This window comes from Scardinius erythrophthalmus (assembly GCF_964197995.2).
Source record: "Scardinius erythrophthalmus genome assembly, chromosome: 13".
Classification (NCBI taxonomy): Eukaryota; Metazoa; Chordata; class Actinopteri; order Cypriniformes; family Leuciscidae; genus Scardinius; species Scardinius erythrophthalmus.
In genome coordinates, this window is record NC_138233.1 from 12,531,984 (window position 1) to 12,547,332 (window position 15,349).

The 15,349-nt window shown below is 36.6% G+C and overlaps 4 protein-coding genes across 4 annotated transcripts; 2 read left to right on the forward strand and 2 right to left on the reverse strand.

Annotated features, from left to right (window-relative positions):
• Positions 1 to 1,816: 1,816 nt before the first annotated feature.
• Positions 1,817 to 7,570, reverse strand: top6bl (TOP6B like initiator of meiotic double strand breaks; the record flags this gene model as incomplete). Its single annotated transcript, XM_081383495.1, is given in 14 exon segments — positions 1,817 to 1,867; positions 2,006 to 2,259; positions 2,448 to 2,499; positions 2,593 to 2,691; positions 2,828 to 2,938; positions 3,548 to 3,669; positions 3,754 to 3,936; positions 4,137 to 4,268; positions 4,434 to 4,440; positions 4,443 to 4,638; positions 4,786 to 4,854; positions 5,513 to 5,568; positions 6,681 to 6,758; positions 7,550 to 7,570. Coding segments are annotated over 14 exon segments (1,431 nt in total).
• A 110-nt stretch (positions 7,571 to 7,680) lies between these two features.
• grhpra (glyoxylate reductase/hydroxypyruvate reductase a) lies at positions 7,681 to 11,294 on the forward strand. Its single transcript, XM_081382045.1, is given in 10 exon segments — positions 7,681 to 7,917; positions 8,295 to 8,425; positions 8,517 to 8,589; positions 8,708 to 8,824; positions 9,286 to 9,374; positions 9,721 to 9,822; positions 10,564 to 10,699; positions 10,822 to 10,913; positions 10,916 to 10,945; positions 11,024 to 11,294. Coding segments are annotated over 10 exon segments (975 nt in total). The 5' UTR covers positions 7,681 to 7,834; the 3' UTR covers positions 11,146 to 11,294.
• Positions 11,295 to 11,633: 339 nt separating this feature from the next.
• On the reverse strand, positions 11,634 to 12,519 carry tomm5 (translocase of outer mitochondrial membrane 5 homolog (yeast)). The gene is made up of 2 exons (XM_081382046.1): positions 12,304 to 12,519; positions 11,634 to 12,021 (listed from the first exon to the last, which is right to left on the reverse strand). Exons 1-2 carry the CDS (start codon positions 12,422 to 12,424, stop codon positions 11,987 to 11,989), a joined length of 156 nt encoding a protein of 51 aa, XP_081238172.1. The 5' UTR covers positions 12,425 to 12,519; the 3' UTR covers positions 11,634 to 11,986.
• Positions 12,520 to 12,738: 219 nt separating this feature from the next.
• Positions 12,739 to 14,670, forward strand: LOC308700446 (uncharacterized protein). Its single transcript, XM_081382086.1, has 4 exons — positions 12,739 to 13,185; positions 13,628 to 13,819; positions 13,965 to 14,047; positions 14,158 to 14,670. The coding sequence occupies exons 1-4, from the start codon at positions 13,002 to 13,004 to the stop codon at positions 14,203 to 14,205; spliced, it is 507 nt and encodes a 168-aa protein (XP_081238212.1). The 5' UTR covers positions 12,739 to 13,001; the 3' UTR covers positions 14,206 to 14,670.
• The last annotated feature ends 679 nt before the right edge of the window (positions 14,671 to 15,349 follow it).

The following is a 15,349-nucleotide window of genomic DNA, read 5'->3' on the forward strand; positions in this document are numbered from 1 at the left end:
TTTGATGAGCTTATAAGACTTCTTTTAAAAACTTTAAAAATAGTGATGTTTTCAAACTTTTATACAGTATTTATATAGTTTGGGATCGGTAGAATTTTTAATGTTTTTAAAAGAAGTCTCTTATGCTCACGTGAAAATTAAGTTGACAATTGACTAGACAATTCCACATAAATATATATATTTTTTTAATTACGCATGAAGTCACATTTATTTACTTAGTAATTTTAAGGTAACAGGTTTTCTCACTTTTTTTTAAAAGTTAAGTCAACTGATCACTTTTTACAGTGTATTTAAGTATGTATGTATATATATATATATTTATATATTTATATATATTTATCCTAGATATACAGTAGCCTGGAAATCCAGACCTAAATCTGAAAGATTAATGGTCTGGCATTGATTAATGAAAATCGGCCAGCTCAAGGGGCGGCACCAAGCATGCATTTGAAAATCTCACTGCACGCAATTGAATAACACTACGACCAATCACAACAACAAGCCCCATACGCTTAGCTACCTGCGGAGTTAACTGGTAGATTAGACTCTTGCCGTATCCAGTCGGCAAAAGAGCAAAAACGCCCTTCTTGCAAAGGAATGATTCGAGCGCCGTCTTCTGTTCCTCTTTTAGATAAAAAGCCAAGTCTAACTCGTTCATTGTAGCGGCCAAAGCCATTTCAAACAACTGGTGTTCACAGGGGGCCAATCCATCACCCGAAAAGTGTACCACCCCCGGGGGCCGCCATTGGATAACAAGCCATCACCTGCTGTTAGCATTCCATTGACTCCCATTCATTTTGGCGTCACTTTGACAGCGAATAACTTTACATCTGAGGCGTTTGAAGACTCCATTTGTCCATTATTTATTTCTAAAGAAACACGACAATGTATAAAAGGCTCCATTACCTTGTATCTTACGTTATGGCCCCGTAGAAGCAGTTTTTGTAAAAATAGGCTAATGATTGCGTCATAACCACGCGACTCTCTGGAAATTACCATATAGACAGGAAGAGAAGTTCGCAGTCAATCGGGGGGATGTGGAGGAATAAAGTCCGATAAAGTCAAGGGAGAAGCCCATAGAGAGTCATAAAGTTGCTTCTGCTCCTAGCTCATGGACAGCTCCTACTCACACTCTCCGTCTCTGCAAGATTCCAAAGGGAATGATTCAGATTTCTCTTGGCACAGCTACTAGAAGACTTACAACTGTCAGACAGGTTGCTCACACATCTACGTCGTCAAGCTCAGTTTGAGTCTGCGCAGTACGCTCAGCCATCAGGAAGTGAGTGCTTCTAATTTGCATCACTTTTCTCCGTTGAAATCTATGGGGTCACTGTGTCCATTTCTTTTACTGTCTATGGGTGTTCATCCATAGCCATCTTGCAATGTTTACTAATGACTTCAATGTCACAGCGCTGTCGTCATCTGTTTAGCTCGCTCCTGACTCGCCTATATCAGATAACCCGATGTGATTGGTGCAGCTCGGATACAAGGGCATATTTAATGAGCATCATTACTCGACGCCAGAGTAAACTCGCTGAGCAAATTCAACTTGTGCTCTTGTGAGAACTCTGGATTTCCAGGGTAGATATACAGTACATTTAACAAGCAATTAGGATATATTCATTAAAAACAGTTGACATTTAATGTAGCCTACAAAATAACAAATAAAATACAATTAAATTACAAATGACAACAAAGACTTCTATCTTAAACATAAATAGTAATAGGATATACAAAGATAAAAAATTAAATTCTTTCAACATGTTTTGAAGATGTTAACAAAGCAACAACAGTTGTTGATCTCAATATTTTTTTCTCAGTCCCATTCAGAAAAGTTTTCAAGCTCCTGAAGCCACTGCTTCTCCACCTTTACAAAGGGAGATAACAAAACAATTAGGATATGCACAGTATACATCTTTTGTGATTGAGTTCTTGGCTACATATCAGTTCTTGGCTACATATCAGATTGAATAAGCAGCATGAAGTATTTACAATAATTATCCACCTGTTCATTATTTAGTTTAGCCAGGCTCAGCGCTGAGGGTATGTCTGCCATCATTCCAGTTAGCTGACTTTGTGGATGCTGTATAGGGGACAGAGGACGTCTCTGGATATTTGCTGCCTCAAAGACACTGTTAACGAAGGCGTCTGAATTCTCAGAGAATGGCTCTGAGCATTGCCTCTTGTTAGGGATAAAGCTGAAAGACTCATGGTCACAGTGAACCCTCTTAGAAGGCAGTTCTGGTGGATTTTCAAATGCTGAAAAAAAAGGATGAATCAACAACTTTCAAAAAATCATCTCAACCAACTCTATTAATGATTTCTGTGGTGCTTTAAAGTCAGTAGCTCCCCAAAGACAGGACATGAAACAACTCCGATGAAAAGTTCCCTTGTATCATAAGAGTTCTAGGAAGAATGATTGTATAAAAACATTTGTTTAAACTTACCTTCCTCCCAGCTGTCAAGACTACTTTGTTCAGGGCTAACAGCCTCCACCACCTTCAGAGGAGTTTAAAATCACAAACATTCATAAAAAAGGCAAAGTTAAGAATGCAGAAATGAAATAGTTTAAAACAAGGTTTGCAAAAGCACCATTTCATTGCTACACGTGCGCTTTTGAGCAAAGCGCCCCTCCACAATGCTTTGAAGCGACTGTTGTAGCGACACACGGAGCTCGCAGGAGCTCTTGACCTAAAACAAACCCAGTTGGAAACATTTTAAACAATTTTCACAAGCAATAAATCACTGTTCTTAAGAATAAGAAGTGAAATGACACATAAAATAGGGTGTTTTGGGAACCAGTATAAATTATAGCCATATATTATACCCTCATGCTATCAAAACAAGCTCTTCGAAACTCTCCACTGCTGCTGCTGGCAATTATACTGTTCACTGAGCTCAAGACAATGGATTTGGCAGAATCCAACCTCTGCCTGGCCTAAGTACACACAGAAAATATGTATGGTTCAGTAGTGTTTAAACAATGACTAAAGACTTAAGTTTCACAATTTTTCCATGTACAACACTGTTCAAAATTTTAGGGTCGGTAAGTTATTTTTAATGTTTTTGAAAGTCTCTTATACTCACCAAGGCTGCATGTATTTGAAAAAAAAAAAAAAAAAAAGCAGTAAAAACTGTAATATTGTGAAAAATTATTACAATTTAAAATAACTGTTTTTTTTTTTTAATATATTTTAAAATGTAATTTATTCCTGTAATGGCAAAGCTGAATGTTCAGGAGTCATTTCAAAAGTCTTCAGTCACATAGAAAAATATTCTTATATACTGTTTTGGTACAACAAACATTTCTTATTATTATCATCAATGTTGAAAACAGTTTTGCTGCTTATTATTTTTGAGGAAACAGTGATACATTTTTCAAGATTCTTTGATGAACATTATGAACGTCTTTAATGTCACTTTTGAACAATTTAATGTGTCCTTGCTGAATAAAAGTATACTATTTCTTTCCAAAAACATATATTCATATTACTGACCTAAACTTTTGAACTGTAGAGTACGTAAACATCATGCAGACAAATCTTACAGTGTGTCTCTGCCGGAATCTTTTCAGCGTTTTTTTCATGATAGACTGTAGAGTTGCCCTCACTTGATCTCCGTTGTACCAAAGAACTGCATCCAAGTCTCTCTCGAAAACCTCCTCACTGCCTAAAACATTTAAAAGCAGAACTTCAGCAGAAAATATTTAAACCTTAAGATGTCTGCGTGACAGGGCAGGCAAATGGAACTCACTTATAAAGTCAGTGATCTGGGAGCGGAAGGGGTCAGTGTACTGAGTGAAAATGAAGACAGTCAGAGTCTGTTCTACAGCACCGCTCCATTCTGGCTCAATGTTCTGCTGTACAGCATTACTACATCTTGTTTCCTCACTGTAGTCAGTTTCAACAGAGAATTCTACATCAGAACACAGACAGCCTATAAAGGGAAAAGCCAGAATTAAATAATATATACACATGCTGGATAACCGTCTGAACAACTTTAGCCTCAAAGCCATGGTGATTTGTAACAGTGCCCTTTATGCTTTGCAGCAAGGCTGCCATCCATAAAATTACAGCGCAGAGAGCGAATTGGCTCTCAGTTACCCCAATTTATCCCCATTTAATCCTATAATTTACCCTGGATATTTTGTGCTTCCATGCAACAGACTTCAGAAAGGCCGAGATCTGCCCAGGAGAGTGAAGTAGCCAAACTCTGGAGGAAACTCTTCTGTGTTTGTTGCATTAGAGGCATCCCACATGGACTGTACACTAGCATGTGTGATGAATGTCAAGGAAAATATATATTTTTTAATAATTAATATGAATAATGCATCAGAATCACAATATTTTTTTTCAAGCATATTTGTAAGGCAAGTAGCCTAAAATCATATGCATGCTCTTAAATAATAATAACGATTATTATGTGACCATCACAAAGGATATCCGTATGCATGAGAGCCGAGAGGGCCAGTTGGAATACTGCTCCATACAGGGTGCAAGTGTTGCCATGGTAACCATGCTCATTTCTCCACACAGTCCAGCCTCTATTATGTCAGTAGGGAGCAGACAACTCAGTGTGTCTCCCAATACTGGGTGCATTTGTGGACAGGACGGAAAACCCCGCACAGAGAATGGACTCCTTCATTATAAAATTACAGAGGCAAAGTGTGAAGAAAAAAAATGCAAGTAAAGACATATTCAGGATGTTAAAACCGAATGGCAAATCAGGTGTGTTGATTCTGCTTGACACAGTTGTCCTGTTTAATACAAATTTGCAGCAACTGACTGTCCGTATGCGGCAGTGTCCATAGGAATGCTGTGATCCAATACTGAAACTTTACTTCCTTTCTGTCCACTATAAAAGAACAAATAAAGATTATTACACACATATCTTTTTTAAACATAATAATGAGAAGGTTTAATGAGTAGACCTGTAGGACATCAATACAGAGATGAGTAAAAGCAACAAAAACATTAAAAAAAAAGCTTTGGGTTTTTATTATTATTATTTGGGGTCTGTAAGATTTTTTTATTGTTTTTGAAAGAAGTCTCTTATTTGGCTTGATCACAATGATAGTTATCAGTAATATTGTGTAAAAGTTAAAATAACCATTTCTATAGTATATTTTAAAATGTAATTTATTCCTGTGATGGCAAAACTGAATTTTCAGCATCATTACTCCAGTCTTCAATGTCACATGATCCTTCAGAAATCATTCTAATATGCTGACCTGATGCTCAAGAAACATTTATTATCATTATCAATGTTGAATATGCTTGTGCTGCTTTATATTTTTGTGGAAACCGTGGTACTTTTTAAAGGATTTTTAAGAGAATGGAAAGTTCAAAAGAATGGCATTTAGAAACATGAAAAAAGCTGTAAGATTATAAATGGCTTTATGGTTTTAATCAATTTAATGAATCCTTGCTTAATAAAGGTAACAAAATTATAATCTTAAAATCTTACTGATCCCCAAATTTTTAATGGTAGTGAAGATATTTATTCAGATAACCTGAACATTTGCTTGTGTGTTGTTGAATCTGTCCTAATCTCAAAGATGATTTCCACCTAAAACATAAAAAAACATAAAAAGATGAATAGTTTTACTCATGATTATGCAACAGTATATCACAAATATACGCATTTATATAACATAATTAATCTTAAAGAATTAGTTCACTTCAGAATGAAAATTTCCTGACAATTTACTCACCCCCACGTCATCCAAGATGTTCATGTCTTTCTTTCTTCAGTCAAAAAGAAATTAAGGTATTTGAGGAAAACATTCCAGGATTTTTCTCTACATAATGGACTTTAATGGGGTACAACGGTTTGAAGGTCCAAATTGCAGATTAATGCAGCTTCAAAGGGCTCTACACGATCCCAGCCGAGGAATAAGGCGGGTCTTATCTAGTGAAACGATCTGTCATTTTCTAATAAAAATAAATAAACATTTATATACTTTTTAACCGCAAATGGTCGTCTTGCACTAGCTCTGCGATGCGCCACATATTACGTAATCACGTTGAAAGGTCACGCGAAAGCATTTACTTTGTACTTTGCCGCTTTGTACCTCGAATGTGCAAAGACTAAATCAAACGCCATTTACAAAATGAATAAATAAATAAAAGGTAAAACAACAATGTCTGACGATTTTGAAGTTGGAGGAGAAAATGAGAATTTTCGAGAATCCAACCTTTTTGAACCGGACCACGCATGACCTTTCAACGTGATTATGTAATGCATGGTGCATCGCAGAGCTAGTGCAAGATGAGCATTTGTGGTTAAAAAGTATGTATATATATTTTTTAGAAAATGACCGATCTTTTCGGTATAAGACCCTTATTCCTTGGCTGGGATCGTGTAGAGCCCTTTGAAGCTGCATTGAAATTGCAATTTGGACCTTCAAACAGTTGATAACCGCTGAAGTCCACTATATGGAGAAAACTCCTGGAATGTTTTCCTCAAATACCTTAATTTCTTTTTGACTGAAGAAAGAAAGACATGAACATCTTGGATGACGTGGGGGTGAGTAAATTATCAGGAAATTTTCATTCTGAAATGAACTGATCCATTAACGGTGAACATTTTGGATTATTTCAATGCAATTGTGGGAAATTATCAATCTTGTTTGATTAGTTTGAAATAGGCAGGTATCAAATGAACACCACTGGTCTCACCTGCGCATGAACAAGACTGAGTCTGTGCAGAAATCTTTGGATATTTGACTGTTCTTCCTCCACTGACTGACTAGAAGCCTTTCCAACATTTTAAAATGAAGATAAATCAAATTACACATAATTTGTGATTACCAGTATACATGAAAAAAAGTCAACACAGTATTACTACAGTATGAGAATTAAAGCCAAATTTATTTAGCCAAATACAAATTTCTTGATAGATTATTCAGTAAGGAAGCACTTACGTGAAAAGAATAGGTAAAAAACAAAGACCCAAAATCGTCAGTAAACCTCTGAAGCTCTTCTCGATGAACACTCTCACAAGGTGGGACCTGTAAAGAAAGTCTTTCCACAGCCTCTAAAAAAGGAAACCAGAAGAACCAGCGTGAATCTGAACCTATTCACAAGTACAATTATCAGTGTAAAGTTATAGGCCCAGTACACACCCACCCTTCAAAGCAGACGTAGAAACTTTGCTACACCAAGCTCCAGCAGCAGATACTGTGAAAGACAACGATTGCCACGATGAATGAAACATTAATACAAATCATTAAATTAATTTATCAAGTTTGAAAAATGAAATTTGTTTAATAAGTCAGAATGACTTTAGTTTGTTCGTTTTTTACCGGTTAAAATCGCCGGAGATTCACAGAGCGCCCTCGTGACAACCATCAGACCTCCTGTCCGTTTAACGTTACACTCACGATGAACTAAAGTCAATAAACACCTCAAAACCTGCATAAAATGTCAATTAAACAAAACAGAAACACGGCAAAACGAAACATAACGTTACCACCTATGAGTAAAATAAATTTCCAGCAAAACAAACAAAACTTTTTTAACATTAAAAATTCCCACGTTAAATGTACCTGTCGCAATTTACAGTTCATTTTCGAACCTTATCAAACTTTCATCCGAATAAAAGTCCCTCAGAAAAGCAAGCAACCGCAGTTGCGTTGTCCATCCGCTCCACTAGATGGCGCTAAAGTCTGCTGAACGAGACTCTAGTCTAGCTCACTGTCACGTTCATTTAGTGCTTCCCACCTTTGTAGCCACTGTAAATATAGGGAAGTCTGTTCTGGATTTCTGTTGTTACCAGTTTCGAAGTGAAATATATCTGATTATTCCATCCGTTTAACCTTTAATTGTGCAGGATGAGCGCACAGCAGATTCTGAAAGTGTTCGTCACGAGACGCATTCCCCAGGAGGGCATGAAAATACTCCAAAAAGCCGGCCTGTACGAAACTTTATGGTCTAGTAGTATGCATGGAATATATGTACATTTTGCATGTATAAAATATCTGAGATGCTCTATGTGGAGGGTTAATGAGAGGATGTACTGTAGCTTGTGTTAAAACTACGTGTTCATTAGCAGCATGTGAACCTCAAGGATCTTTGGAGGAGGCAGATACAAATAGTTTGCCTTCATTCCTGCATTTAAAGTTACACCTTAGCATGCTTACAGTCTAAATGTAAAACGTCGTCACGAGCCTTATTGCACACTTTGATATTTTACAAACAACTTTGCACAACATGATTTAAATGAAACTGCTTGTAAATATCTGAGCATTTTTCGTTGATTCAGATGTCTCTGTTGTTCCCCGTTATGTGCAGGTGTAATTTGTCAGTGTGGGACTCTGATGAGCCTGTGCCCCGGGCAGAACTTCTGAAGGGGGTGGCAGGTGCTCACGGGATTCTCTGTTTACTCTCAGACAAAATTGATACTGAGGTCTTGGATGCGGCTGGTAAGGCAAACCTCTGTTTAAGCTGTAGAACAACTGAAGGTGAAGATACTAATTAGGCAATATTGATAACACACACATTAAATATGCTCAGGACCCAACTTGAAAGTGATCAGCACTCTCTCTGTTGGATTTGACCACCTTGCTATAGATGAGATAAAGAAACGGTGAGTTTGTGTTTTTTGTAAGCCCAGAAAGTGAAAAGATGATACAGTGGATCGTTTATGATTGATCAGTAAGAATGTTCATACAATTTTAACGCATATACTCTTTTCTTCATCCCAGAGGGATAAGAGTAGGCTACACTCCTGATGTTTTGACGGATGCTACTGCTGAGCTAACAGTGGCTCTGCTCTTGGCCACTGCCCGACGTCTTCCCGAGGGTGTAGAAGAAGTGAAAAAGCAAGTCAGACACATTTTCTACTACATCATATGACATATTACAGCTTTGTAGAGGAACCGATCCGAATGTTCAACATAATCCCAAGCCATCATTAAACGAAATGGTTTCTTAAACAAGAGAAAATGTAGGGCGGGTTATGATTTTGTTCATCAGGAATATATTGGATCGTTGTGTTTTTTCCCCTTGTGATTTCATGATGTGAGTGACAGGTTGTCCTGTCCTCGTGCCTGTTAACAAGTCTTTAGAGAAGATATGCAAGAGGGAGGGGGAAGTTATTTAGATGAAAGATTATGAGGGCACATAAATAAATAAATAAGAGATTTGCATGGATACATCATTTAAAATAATTACTATGGTCAAAATCTTGGAATTTAAAACAGTCAGTAATAATTCATTACCTATATCTAATTTTTATATTATTATATTAATTGAATATTCATATTCTCCCCATCTCTCTCAGTGGCGGCTGGAGTACATGGAAGCCTCTGTGGCTGTGTGGTTATGGTCTTTCGGGCAGCACTGTTGGGGTGATTGGATTGGGCCGCATAGGTACGGCATGAAGGATTAATTTTTCCTCCCTTCAGTACCATAAATAAACTACAAATGCATCTGCTCTGATACATACACCATCTGTTGTTTTACTTCAGTGACAAATTCAATGACATTTATAGTGCAAACAAGCCACTTAACATGGGTAACCTTGTTACCATATGCAATGTAATCTCTCAGGGTAATTGAAGACATCACCCTATTTATGTTGTTAAAACGATGAAGGTGAACACTTTAGACCTGTTTCATCCGATAATATCATTATAGGGAGAAATAAATTTTCACAAATGGAAAGCATTCTGTCTATTGGGCCTGATAGATTTTCTGTATAATCTGTGATTTGTAGGTCTGGCCATTGCAAGGCGACTGAAGCCGTTTGGTGTGAAGAGACTGCTGTACACAGGCAGACAACCCAAACCTGAGGCCCAAGAGGTTGATGGGGAATATGGTACGAAAAGAAAAGAAATTGCTTCATGCCACTCCATTGTAGCAGATTAGCTCAAAAGGAAAATATGAATAATTAATCATAACTTGGTATAATTTATTATAAATATTTGGGTCAGTTAATAGAATGAACTTAATGTATCTGAATTAAAATTACAACCTGTTTACAACAGATTATAATTAATCTGTTTGACCAGCGAACACTCAAGTGTTGATCATCTCAGGAATTATATTTTTCATGGCCACAGAAAAATAACTCTTAGCATGTTGCTTCGATCGCATCGTTAAAGTGACATTGATTTACAAGCAGTGACCAAAATCAACTTGCATGAATGTGTACAAAAGTTGTATTTTACTAAATCTTGAACGCATAAACAAACACATACACACAATCAACGCATACATTTATCCATCTGAACCATCCATTTCTTAGTTTAAAACACTTTGTTAACAAGGGGTCTACCACTTACACTTAACCTCTGTTTAGTTAGTTAATTGTACGATACTTGCTATGCCTTAGCCATTGATCGAGCATCCGGATGCGAGTCTTGATGGTTCTGTGAGTTGATGGGGTTGAAGTTGCAATTTCTTTTTGGGCGAGGGGGTTTGCTGGATTATTAATGAACTATAATGAATAATTGTGTCTGACTGGTCCAGATGCTACACCATGTATGAATTAAGGTTATTTAGAAGGGATATGAAGATTGTATCATGGCCTCGTCTCATCTTCACCTCTCTCTCGCAGTGCCATTAGACACTCTGGTGAGTGGGAGTGATTTTGTGGTGGTGTCCTGTTCTTTGACTCCTGACACTCAGGGCCTTTGTGACAAAACCTTCTTCAGCAAGATGAAGAAAACATCAATCTTTATCAATACCAGCAGGTATACCTCACTAGTGAAAGCAGAGCATCAGTGGAACTTGTTTGATTCTTTATTGCTATAACCTCTCCCTCAAAAAGAAAGTCCTAACTAGACTGAAAAATCCTGTATTCTCCCTTCTCTAGAGGGGCAGTTGTGAATCAAGAGGACTTGTTTGAAGCCCTCAGCAGTGGTCAGATTGCAGCAGCGGGGCTTGACGTCACAACCCCTGAACCTCTGCCCACCCACTTCTGACTCTTAAAAACTGTGGTGAGCTTTAAATCTCAGCAAGTCATATCATTGTAGAAAAAAACCCTTGTCCAACTTGGTTTTTATTCTGTTTTACAGTGGTCCTCCCTCATATCGGAAGCGCTACCTACTCCACACGTGGTGTCATGAGCGAACTCACTGCAAACAACTTGCTGGCAGGCTTGACAGGCTCTGAAATGCCTAGTGAGCTGAAAATGTAGTGCTCTTGCGTGTGCCTTATACTAACAGAAAAAAGTCAGTACTGTGACATCTAACCATTAAATGCACTACATCATATGAGATTAGAGGGGATAAAACACATTAGAATTACTTCACTTGGATAGTCTCTATTATAACTGGAATAACATGCTTTGGTACGTTTATCTTGCTCATTTGTTCTTCTGTGATATTTCACATTTGAAGTCATTCAACACAACTCAAATTGTATTATACCCTCCAAATTGTTGATTAAAAACATTGAATGAATTACATGGTGTTTATTATGCAACAATAGATTTATCGAAACTCCTATATTTGGCATCTCATGGAGAAGCACATTTCAAGTAGCTGAGTCACTTTTTCTAAACATCAGGAATTGAATACAATGCGAATGACACAGTTATTACATCATTTTCAATGAAATAATTGTAAGTGTTATTGTAAGAATTATTGTAAGAAGTGTTAAGTGTAAGAATTAATCTAAATGTACCACAGGGATTTATTTATTTATTTTGAAGCAAATCGTATAAATCTCTGCTTTATGATCCAAGTTCAAGTTTCAACAACTCTGTCAAAGGGAATAACTGATTAAAGATTTATTGCTTAGACCTTGAACATGCCAACATTCTGGTAGATATCTCTTGTTTGCAATTAAGATTGGATGAGAAAAAATAAGTATATTCAATTGCAACCAGTAAAAAAAAAAAAAAAAAATTAAATAAATGACATGAAGTTACAGTATCTCATCATTAAACTGTAACTGCTGTTGTAAGTGAATGTGCAGCATCGTCCAGGTCCTGCATGCTCATCTGTACAGGGAATGTTTCTGTCCATGGTGAAGTTTCATATGCTGTCAAGCTTCTTCAAAACATAGGGTGCTGAAAAACAAAAAGCCACATATTAACATAAACCTTTTGATCGATATGAAGAGACGTTGCTGTACACACTGCCTATAATATACTTCAAAGGTGACCTCTATCCTTCATATACACAGTGACCACATACAATTGATAGTATGCGGAATAATCATCAATAAGAACGTCTCAAACGGAGCCTCGAGAAACTCAGTAAAAAGAAACGAACAAAATTTCAGTTTTAAAACGATCACACGTGCACATCTGATCTAACCAAATACATGCAAGAAGCGCCTTGATACTCACTGAGTCGCAGAAGCGCAACATAAATCAGAAAGTTGCGAACAGACGTGATGACATCCTCGCGCATTTTCTTCTTCATCTCTTCCGGGTCCATCTTCGGCCCAAGTCCCTCGATTTTAAACATGTTAAAGCTGGAATAAAAGATTATATGTGACTCAAATGATAGCTCCAAGCCACATTCAATCCAAGAGGCATGCGAAAAGGGAAATACGTAACATCGGGTCTGCTGGTAGGACCCTCGCTATTAGCACACGACGTTGTGCCTGATAGTAAATTGGGTATTGTCACAATCAATACATGATTAAAAATAATCTGTTCCTTTTATAATAACGTTTTATAGTACTTCAAAGTGAATATATTCAAAGAGTTTATCATATATTCCACAAAAAACACAGAAAATTAACCATTTGAATCAGGCAAAAAAATAAAGCAACACTCATTCACGGCTCATTGTTTTGATTTTTGGTTCGCGCTTGTGAATCGCCTGTCTCTGTGTTACTAAAGACATAGCCTAGTAAACTAATGACATTATTTACTTTGTGTCGTTTTTAAATTATTTCAGATAGACACTGTCACAGATATCCTGGCGTTTATTTAGTATCCTGTGTGGCACCGAATGCTTCAAAGCCACGAATATTGTGCATGTGCATGTAATAATTATAGGCTACATACAAAAAGTCCACATTACTGTATAGTGAATCATGGACCCCAATGGAACACTGTCCAGTAACGTTTGTCAGACACATATGAAATGGATGAATGGATTTACTGAAATGTCGCCCATCTGTTTACCCAGTAAACGTAAACGAAATGATGGGAATAATTTTAATGGCAACGAAGAGGATGGTCGTAAGTTTTTTCCCTCCAAAGAGAGCTTGAAGAAACGTAAGTATGGCTCTTAGTTGAGGCAAAATCCTTATGTGTCGAGTTTAATACAAAACCAGATTTTGAACTTAGGTCTTAAAAAGTCTTAAAAATAATTAAAACATTAATGTAAATGTATGTATTTAAAATAATTGCATTAAATGACTTAATACAAATGGACAACTAATTGTATCTATATATACATTATTTTCTACATACATATTTTATCTCCTACAATTGCTAATACAATATGCATTAAGTATTTCCAACTGTAAACCTAAACATGCATCAATCTGGCATTTCATACTTCCAGTTGGCTTATTGGCAGATACATCCTTTTAGAATTTGATTATTCTGATATAGGATTTACTTCATTGATAAAATTTGTATTAGGAAAAATTGTAAGTCTACATTTAATCGTAAATGCAATGCATTTGACTCCTGCGAGTTGTCTTACCTCTAGGTGGTTTTGTCTCGATTGATGGCCAGAGAGGTGTGTACTACTCCGAGAGCTGGGAGCCCAATGGAAGCACTTTATACCTGCCGGTAAATGGCACTTTGTTAGCCAACGTTGAAAAATATGATCAAATCAGCTTTGAGCAGGGATGCTTCTGCATTGGCAATGCAGCTGGTGGATTTCAACAGAAAGTCCAAGGTAGGTCTCATTATTATGTTTGAATAATATGATCCTTTGAATTAGTTTTTCATGTTTATTTCAAATCTGCATTTCCTGTAGGCATGTTTTCCAGTAAACGGGTAATTAAAATGACTAATAAGAGAATCTCTTTTTGCTCATGTAGGTCAAGCGATTCATTGCTGGCGATATAGTGAACATGAGCGAAAGCTTTTCATTGCACTGTCTTATTTGTTTACAAACTTGCAAGTGAGTTTAATGTTAAAATATGTATAAAAATGATCCATTCACTTAGCCTAAGGTATGGAGGTTTTGTCTAATCATCATCAAACTCTGTCTTTACCCTCCCTATCCTGTAGGTGTTCCAGGAAGTTGTCAGCTTGATTGTCTCTGAGGATTCTGGGTAGACAGAGTTGGCCAGTATCATCTAAACTGAAAAAGCACACACCATTCCTATGTTATTTAGCACAACCTAGACATTTCTCTTCCTTGTTACAATGTATTTTTTAACATTATTTTACATATTGTGATATCAACTGACATATGCGCCTTTATGACAGTATATTTCTGTTCTGTACAGTGCTTTCTTGTATGACTGCCAACAACAAAAGAAATCAATAATGTTTGATATCTACAAAAGTGTATGACAGTATAGTTATACAACGTCATTGTTTTACTAGTATGGATACTTGTTTGTTTTGCATGACAAACAGTTATAAGCGATCCTGCAGCCTCAGTTATTGATGTGAACCAAAACATAACATGAAAATACTGTATTTTAGATGCCTGTCATGTGACATTTGTAAAGCTGGTTTCTGATTTGATTTTGGTGACTTTATATTTTTTACAATAAAAAGTAAGACTAAAACTATAAATCTGTTCAAATCCATCCAATGGCAAAATGTTACAAAATTGAATTGAAATTGGAAAGGGCAAGGGGTTAATGTTATTTTCCACTTACTTTAAATATTGCTCACTCTTGTTAAAAGTTTGTTCAAGTATGGAGTTTTAGAGGCTGTTCACACTCCCCCTCCTCTATCAGTCTCAGCGGGTAGCTTTCCATAGATCATTCATTACGTAGATCCTGTGTGAGTCAGAGGCCTGCTGTCAGACTGGAGAAATAAGATGAAGTGGAGAAACTGTTTGCTGTTTATTTGTTCTTCGTGAATTTTCATGAGGTGAATGAGTTGCTGCAATATCTAAGATTATAAGCTATTATTCCTGAAGTAACTTCAGGCTTCATTACTCATAGTGCCAATTTGGTGCAAGGAGACCTCATTGGTTCCAGTCAATCTAATTTCTTACTTTTAGAGCCAAAAACAAAAGTGAAAAAAAGCACCATTAATGCCAAAGATCCAGAATATGCTCTAACTAAATTTATGGCCCCTACTGGTTCCCATCATGGGATCATTTTATGGATTTAATTTCAATTAATTTGTTTCAATTCATTTTTCATTTTAATTAAATGTTGTTAACTAAACAGCTTGTAAACACACTTTATCCCTTGAAAAAAAATTAATAATTTTAGTATTATGCAGTTATTAAGATATT

Coding starts and splice junctions, on each gene's coding strand:
- tomm5 (XM_081382046.1), bottom strand. CDS start 12,424: ATGTTTAAAATCGAGGGACTTGGGCCGAAGATGGACCCGGAAGAGATG. Junction 12,022..12,303: donor TGTTGCGCTTCTGCGACTCA/GTGAGTATCAAG, acceptor TTTGTTTTTCAG/CACCCTATGTTTTGAAGAAG.
- LOC308700446 (XM_081382086.1), top strand. CDS start 13,002: ATGGACCCCAATGGAACACTGTCCAGTAACGTTTGTCAGACACATATG. Junction 13,820..13,964: donor ATTTCAACAGAAAGTCCAAG/GTAGGTCTCATT, acceptor TTGCTCATGTAG/GTCAAGCGATTCATTGCTGG. Junction 14,048..14,157: donor ATTTGTTTACAAACTTGCAA/GTGAGTTTAATG, acceptor CCTATCCTGTAG/GTGTTCCAGGAAGTTGTCAG.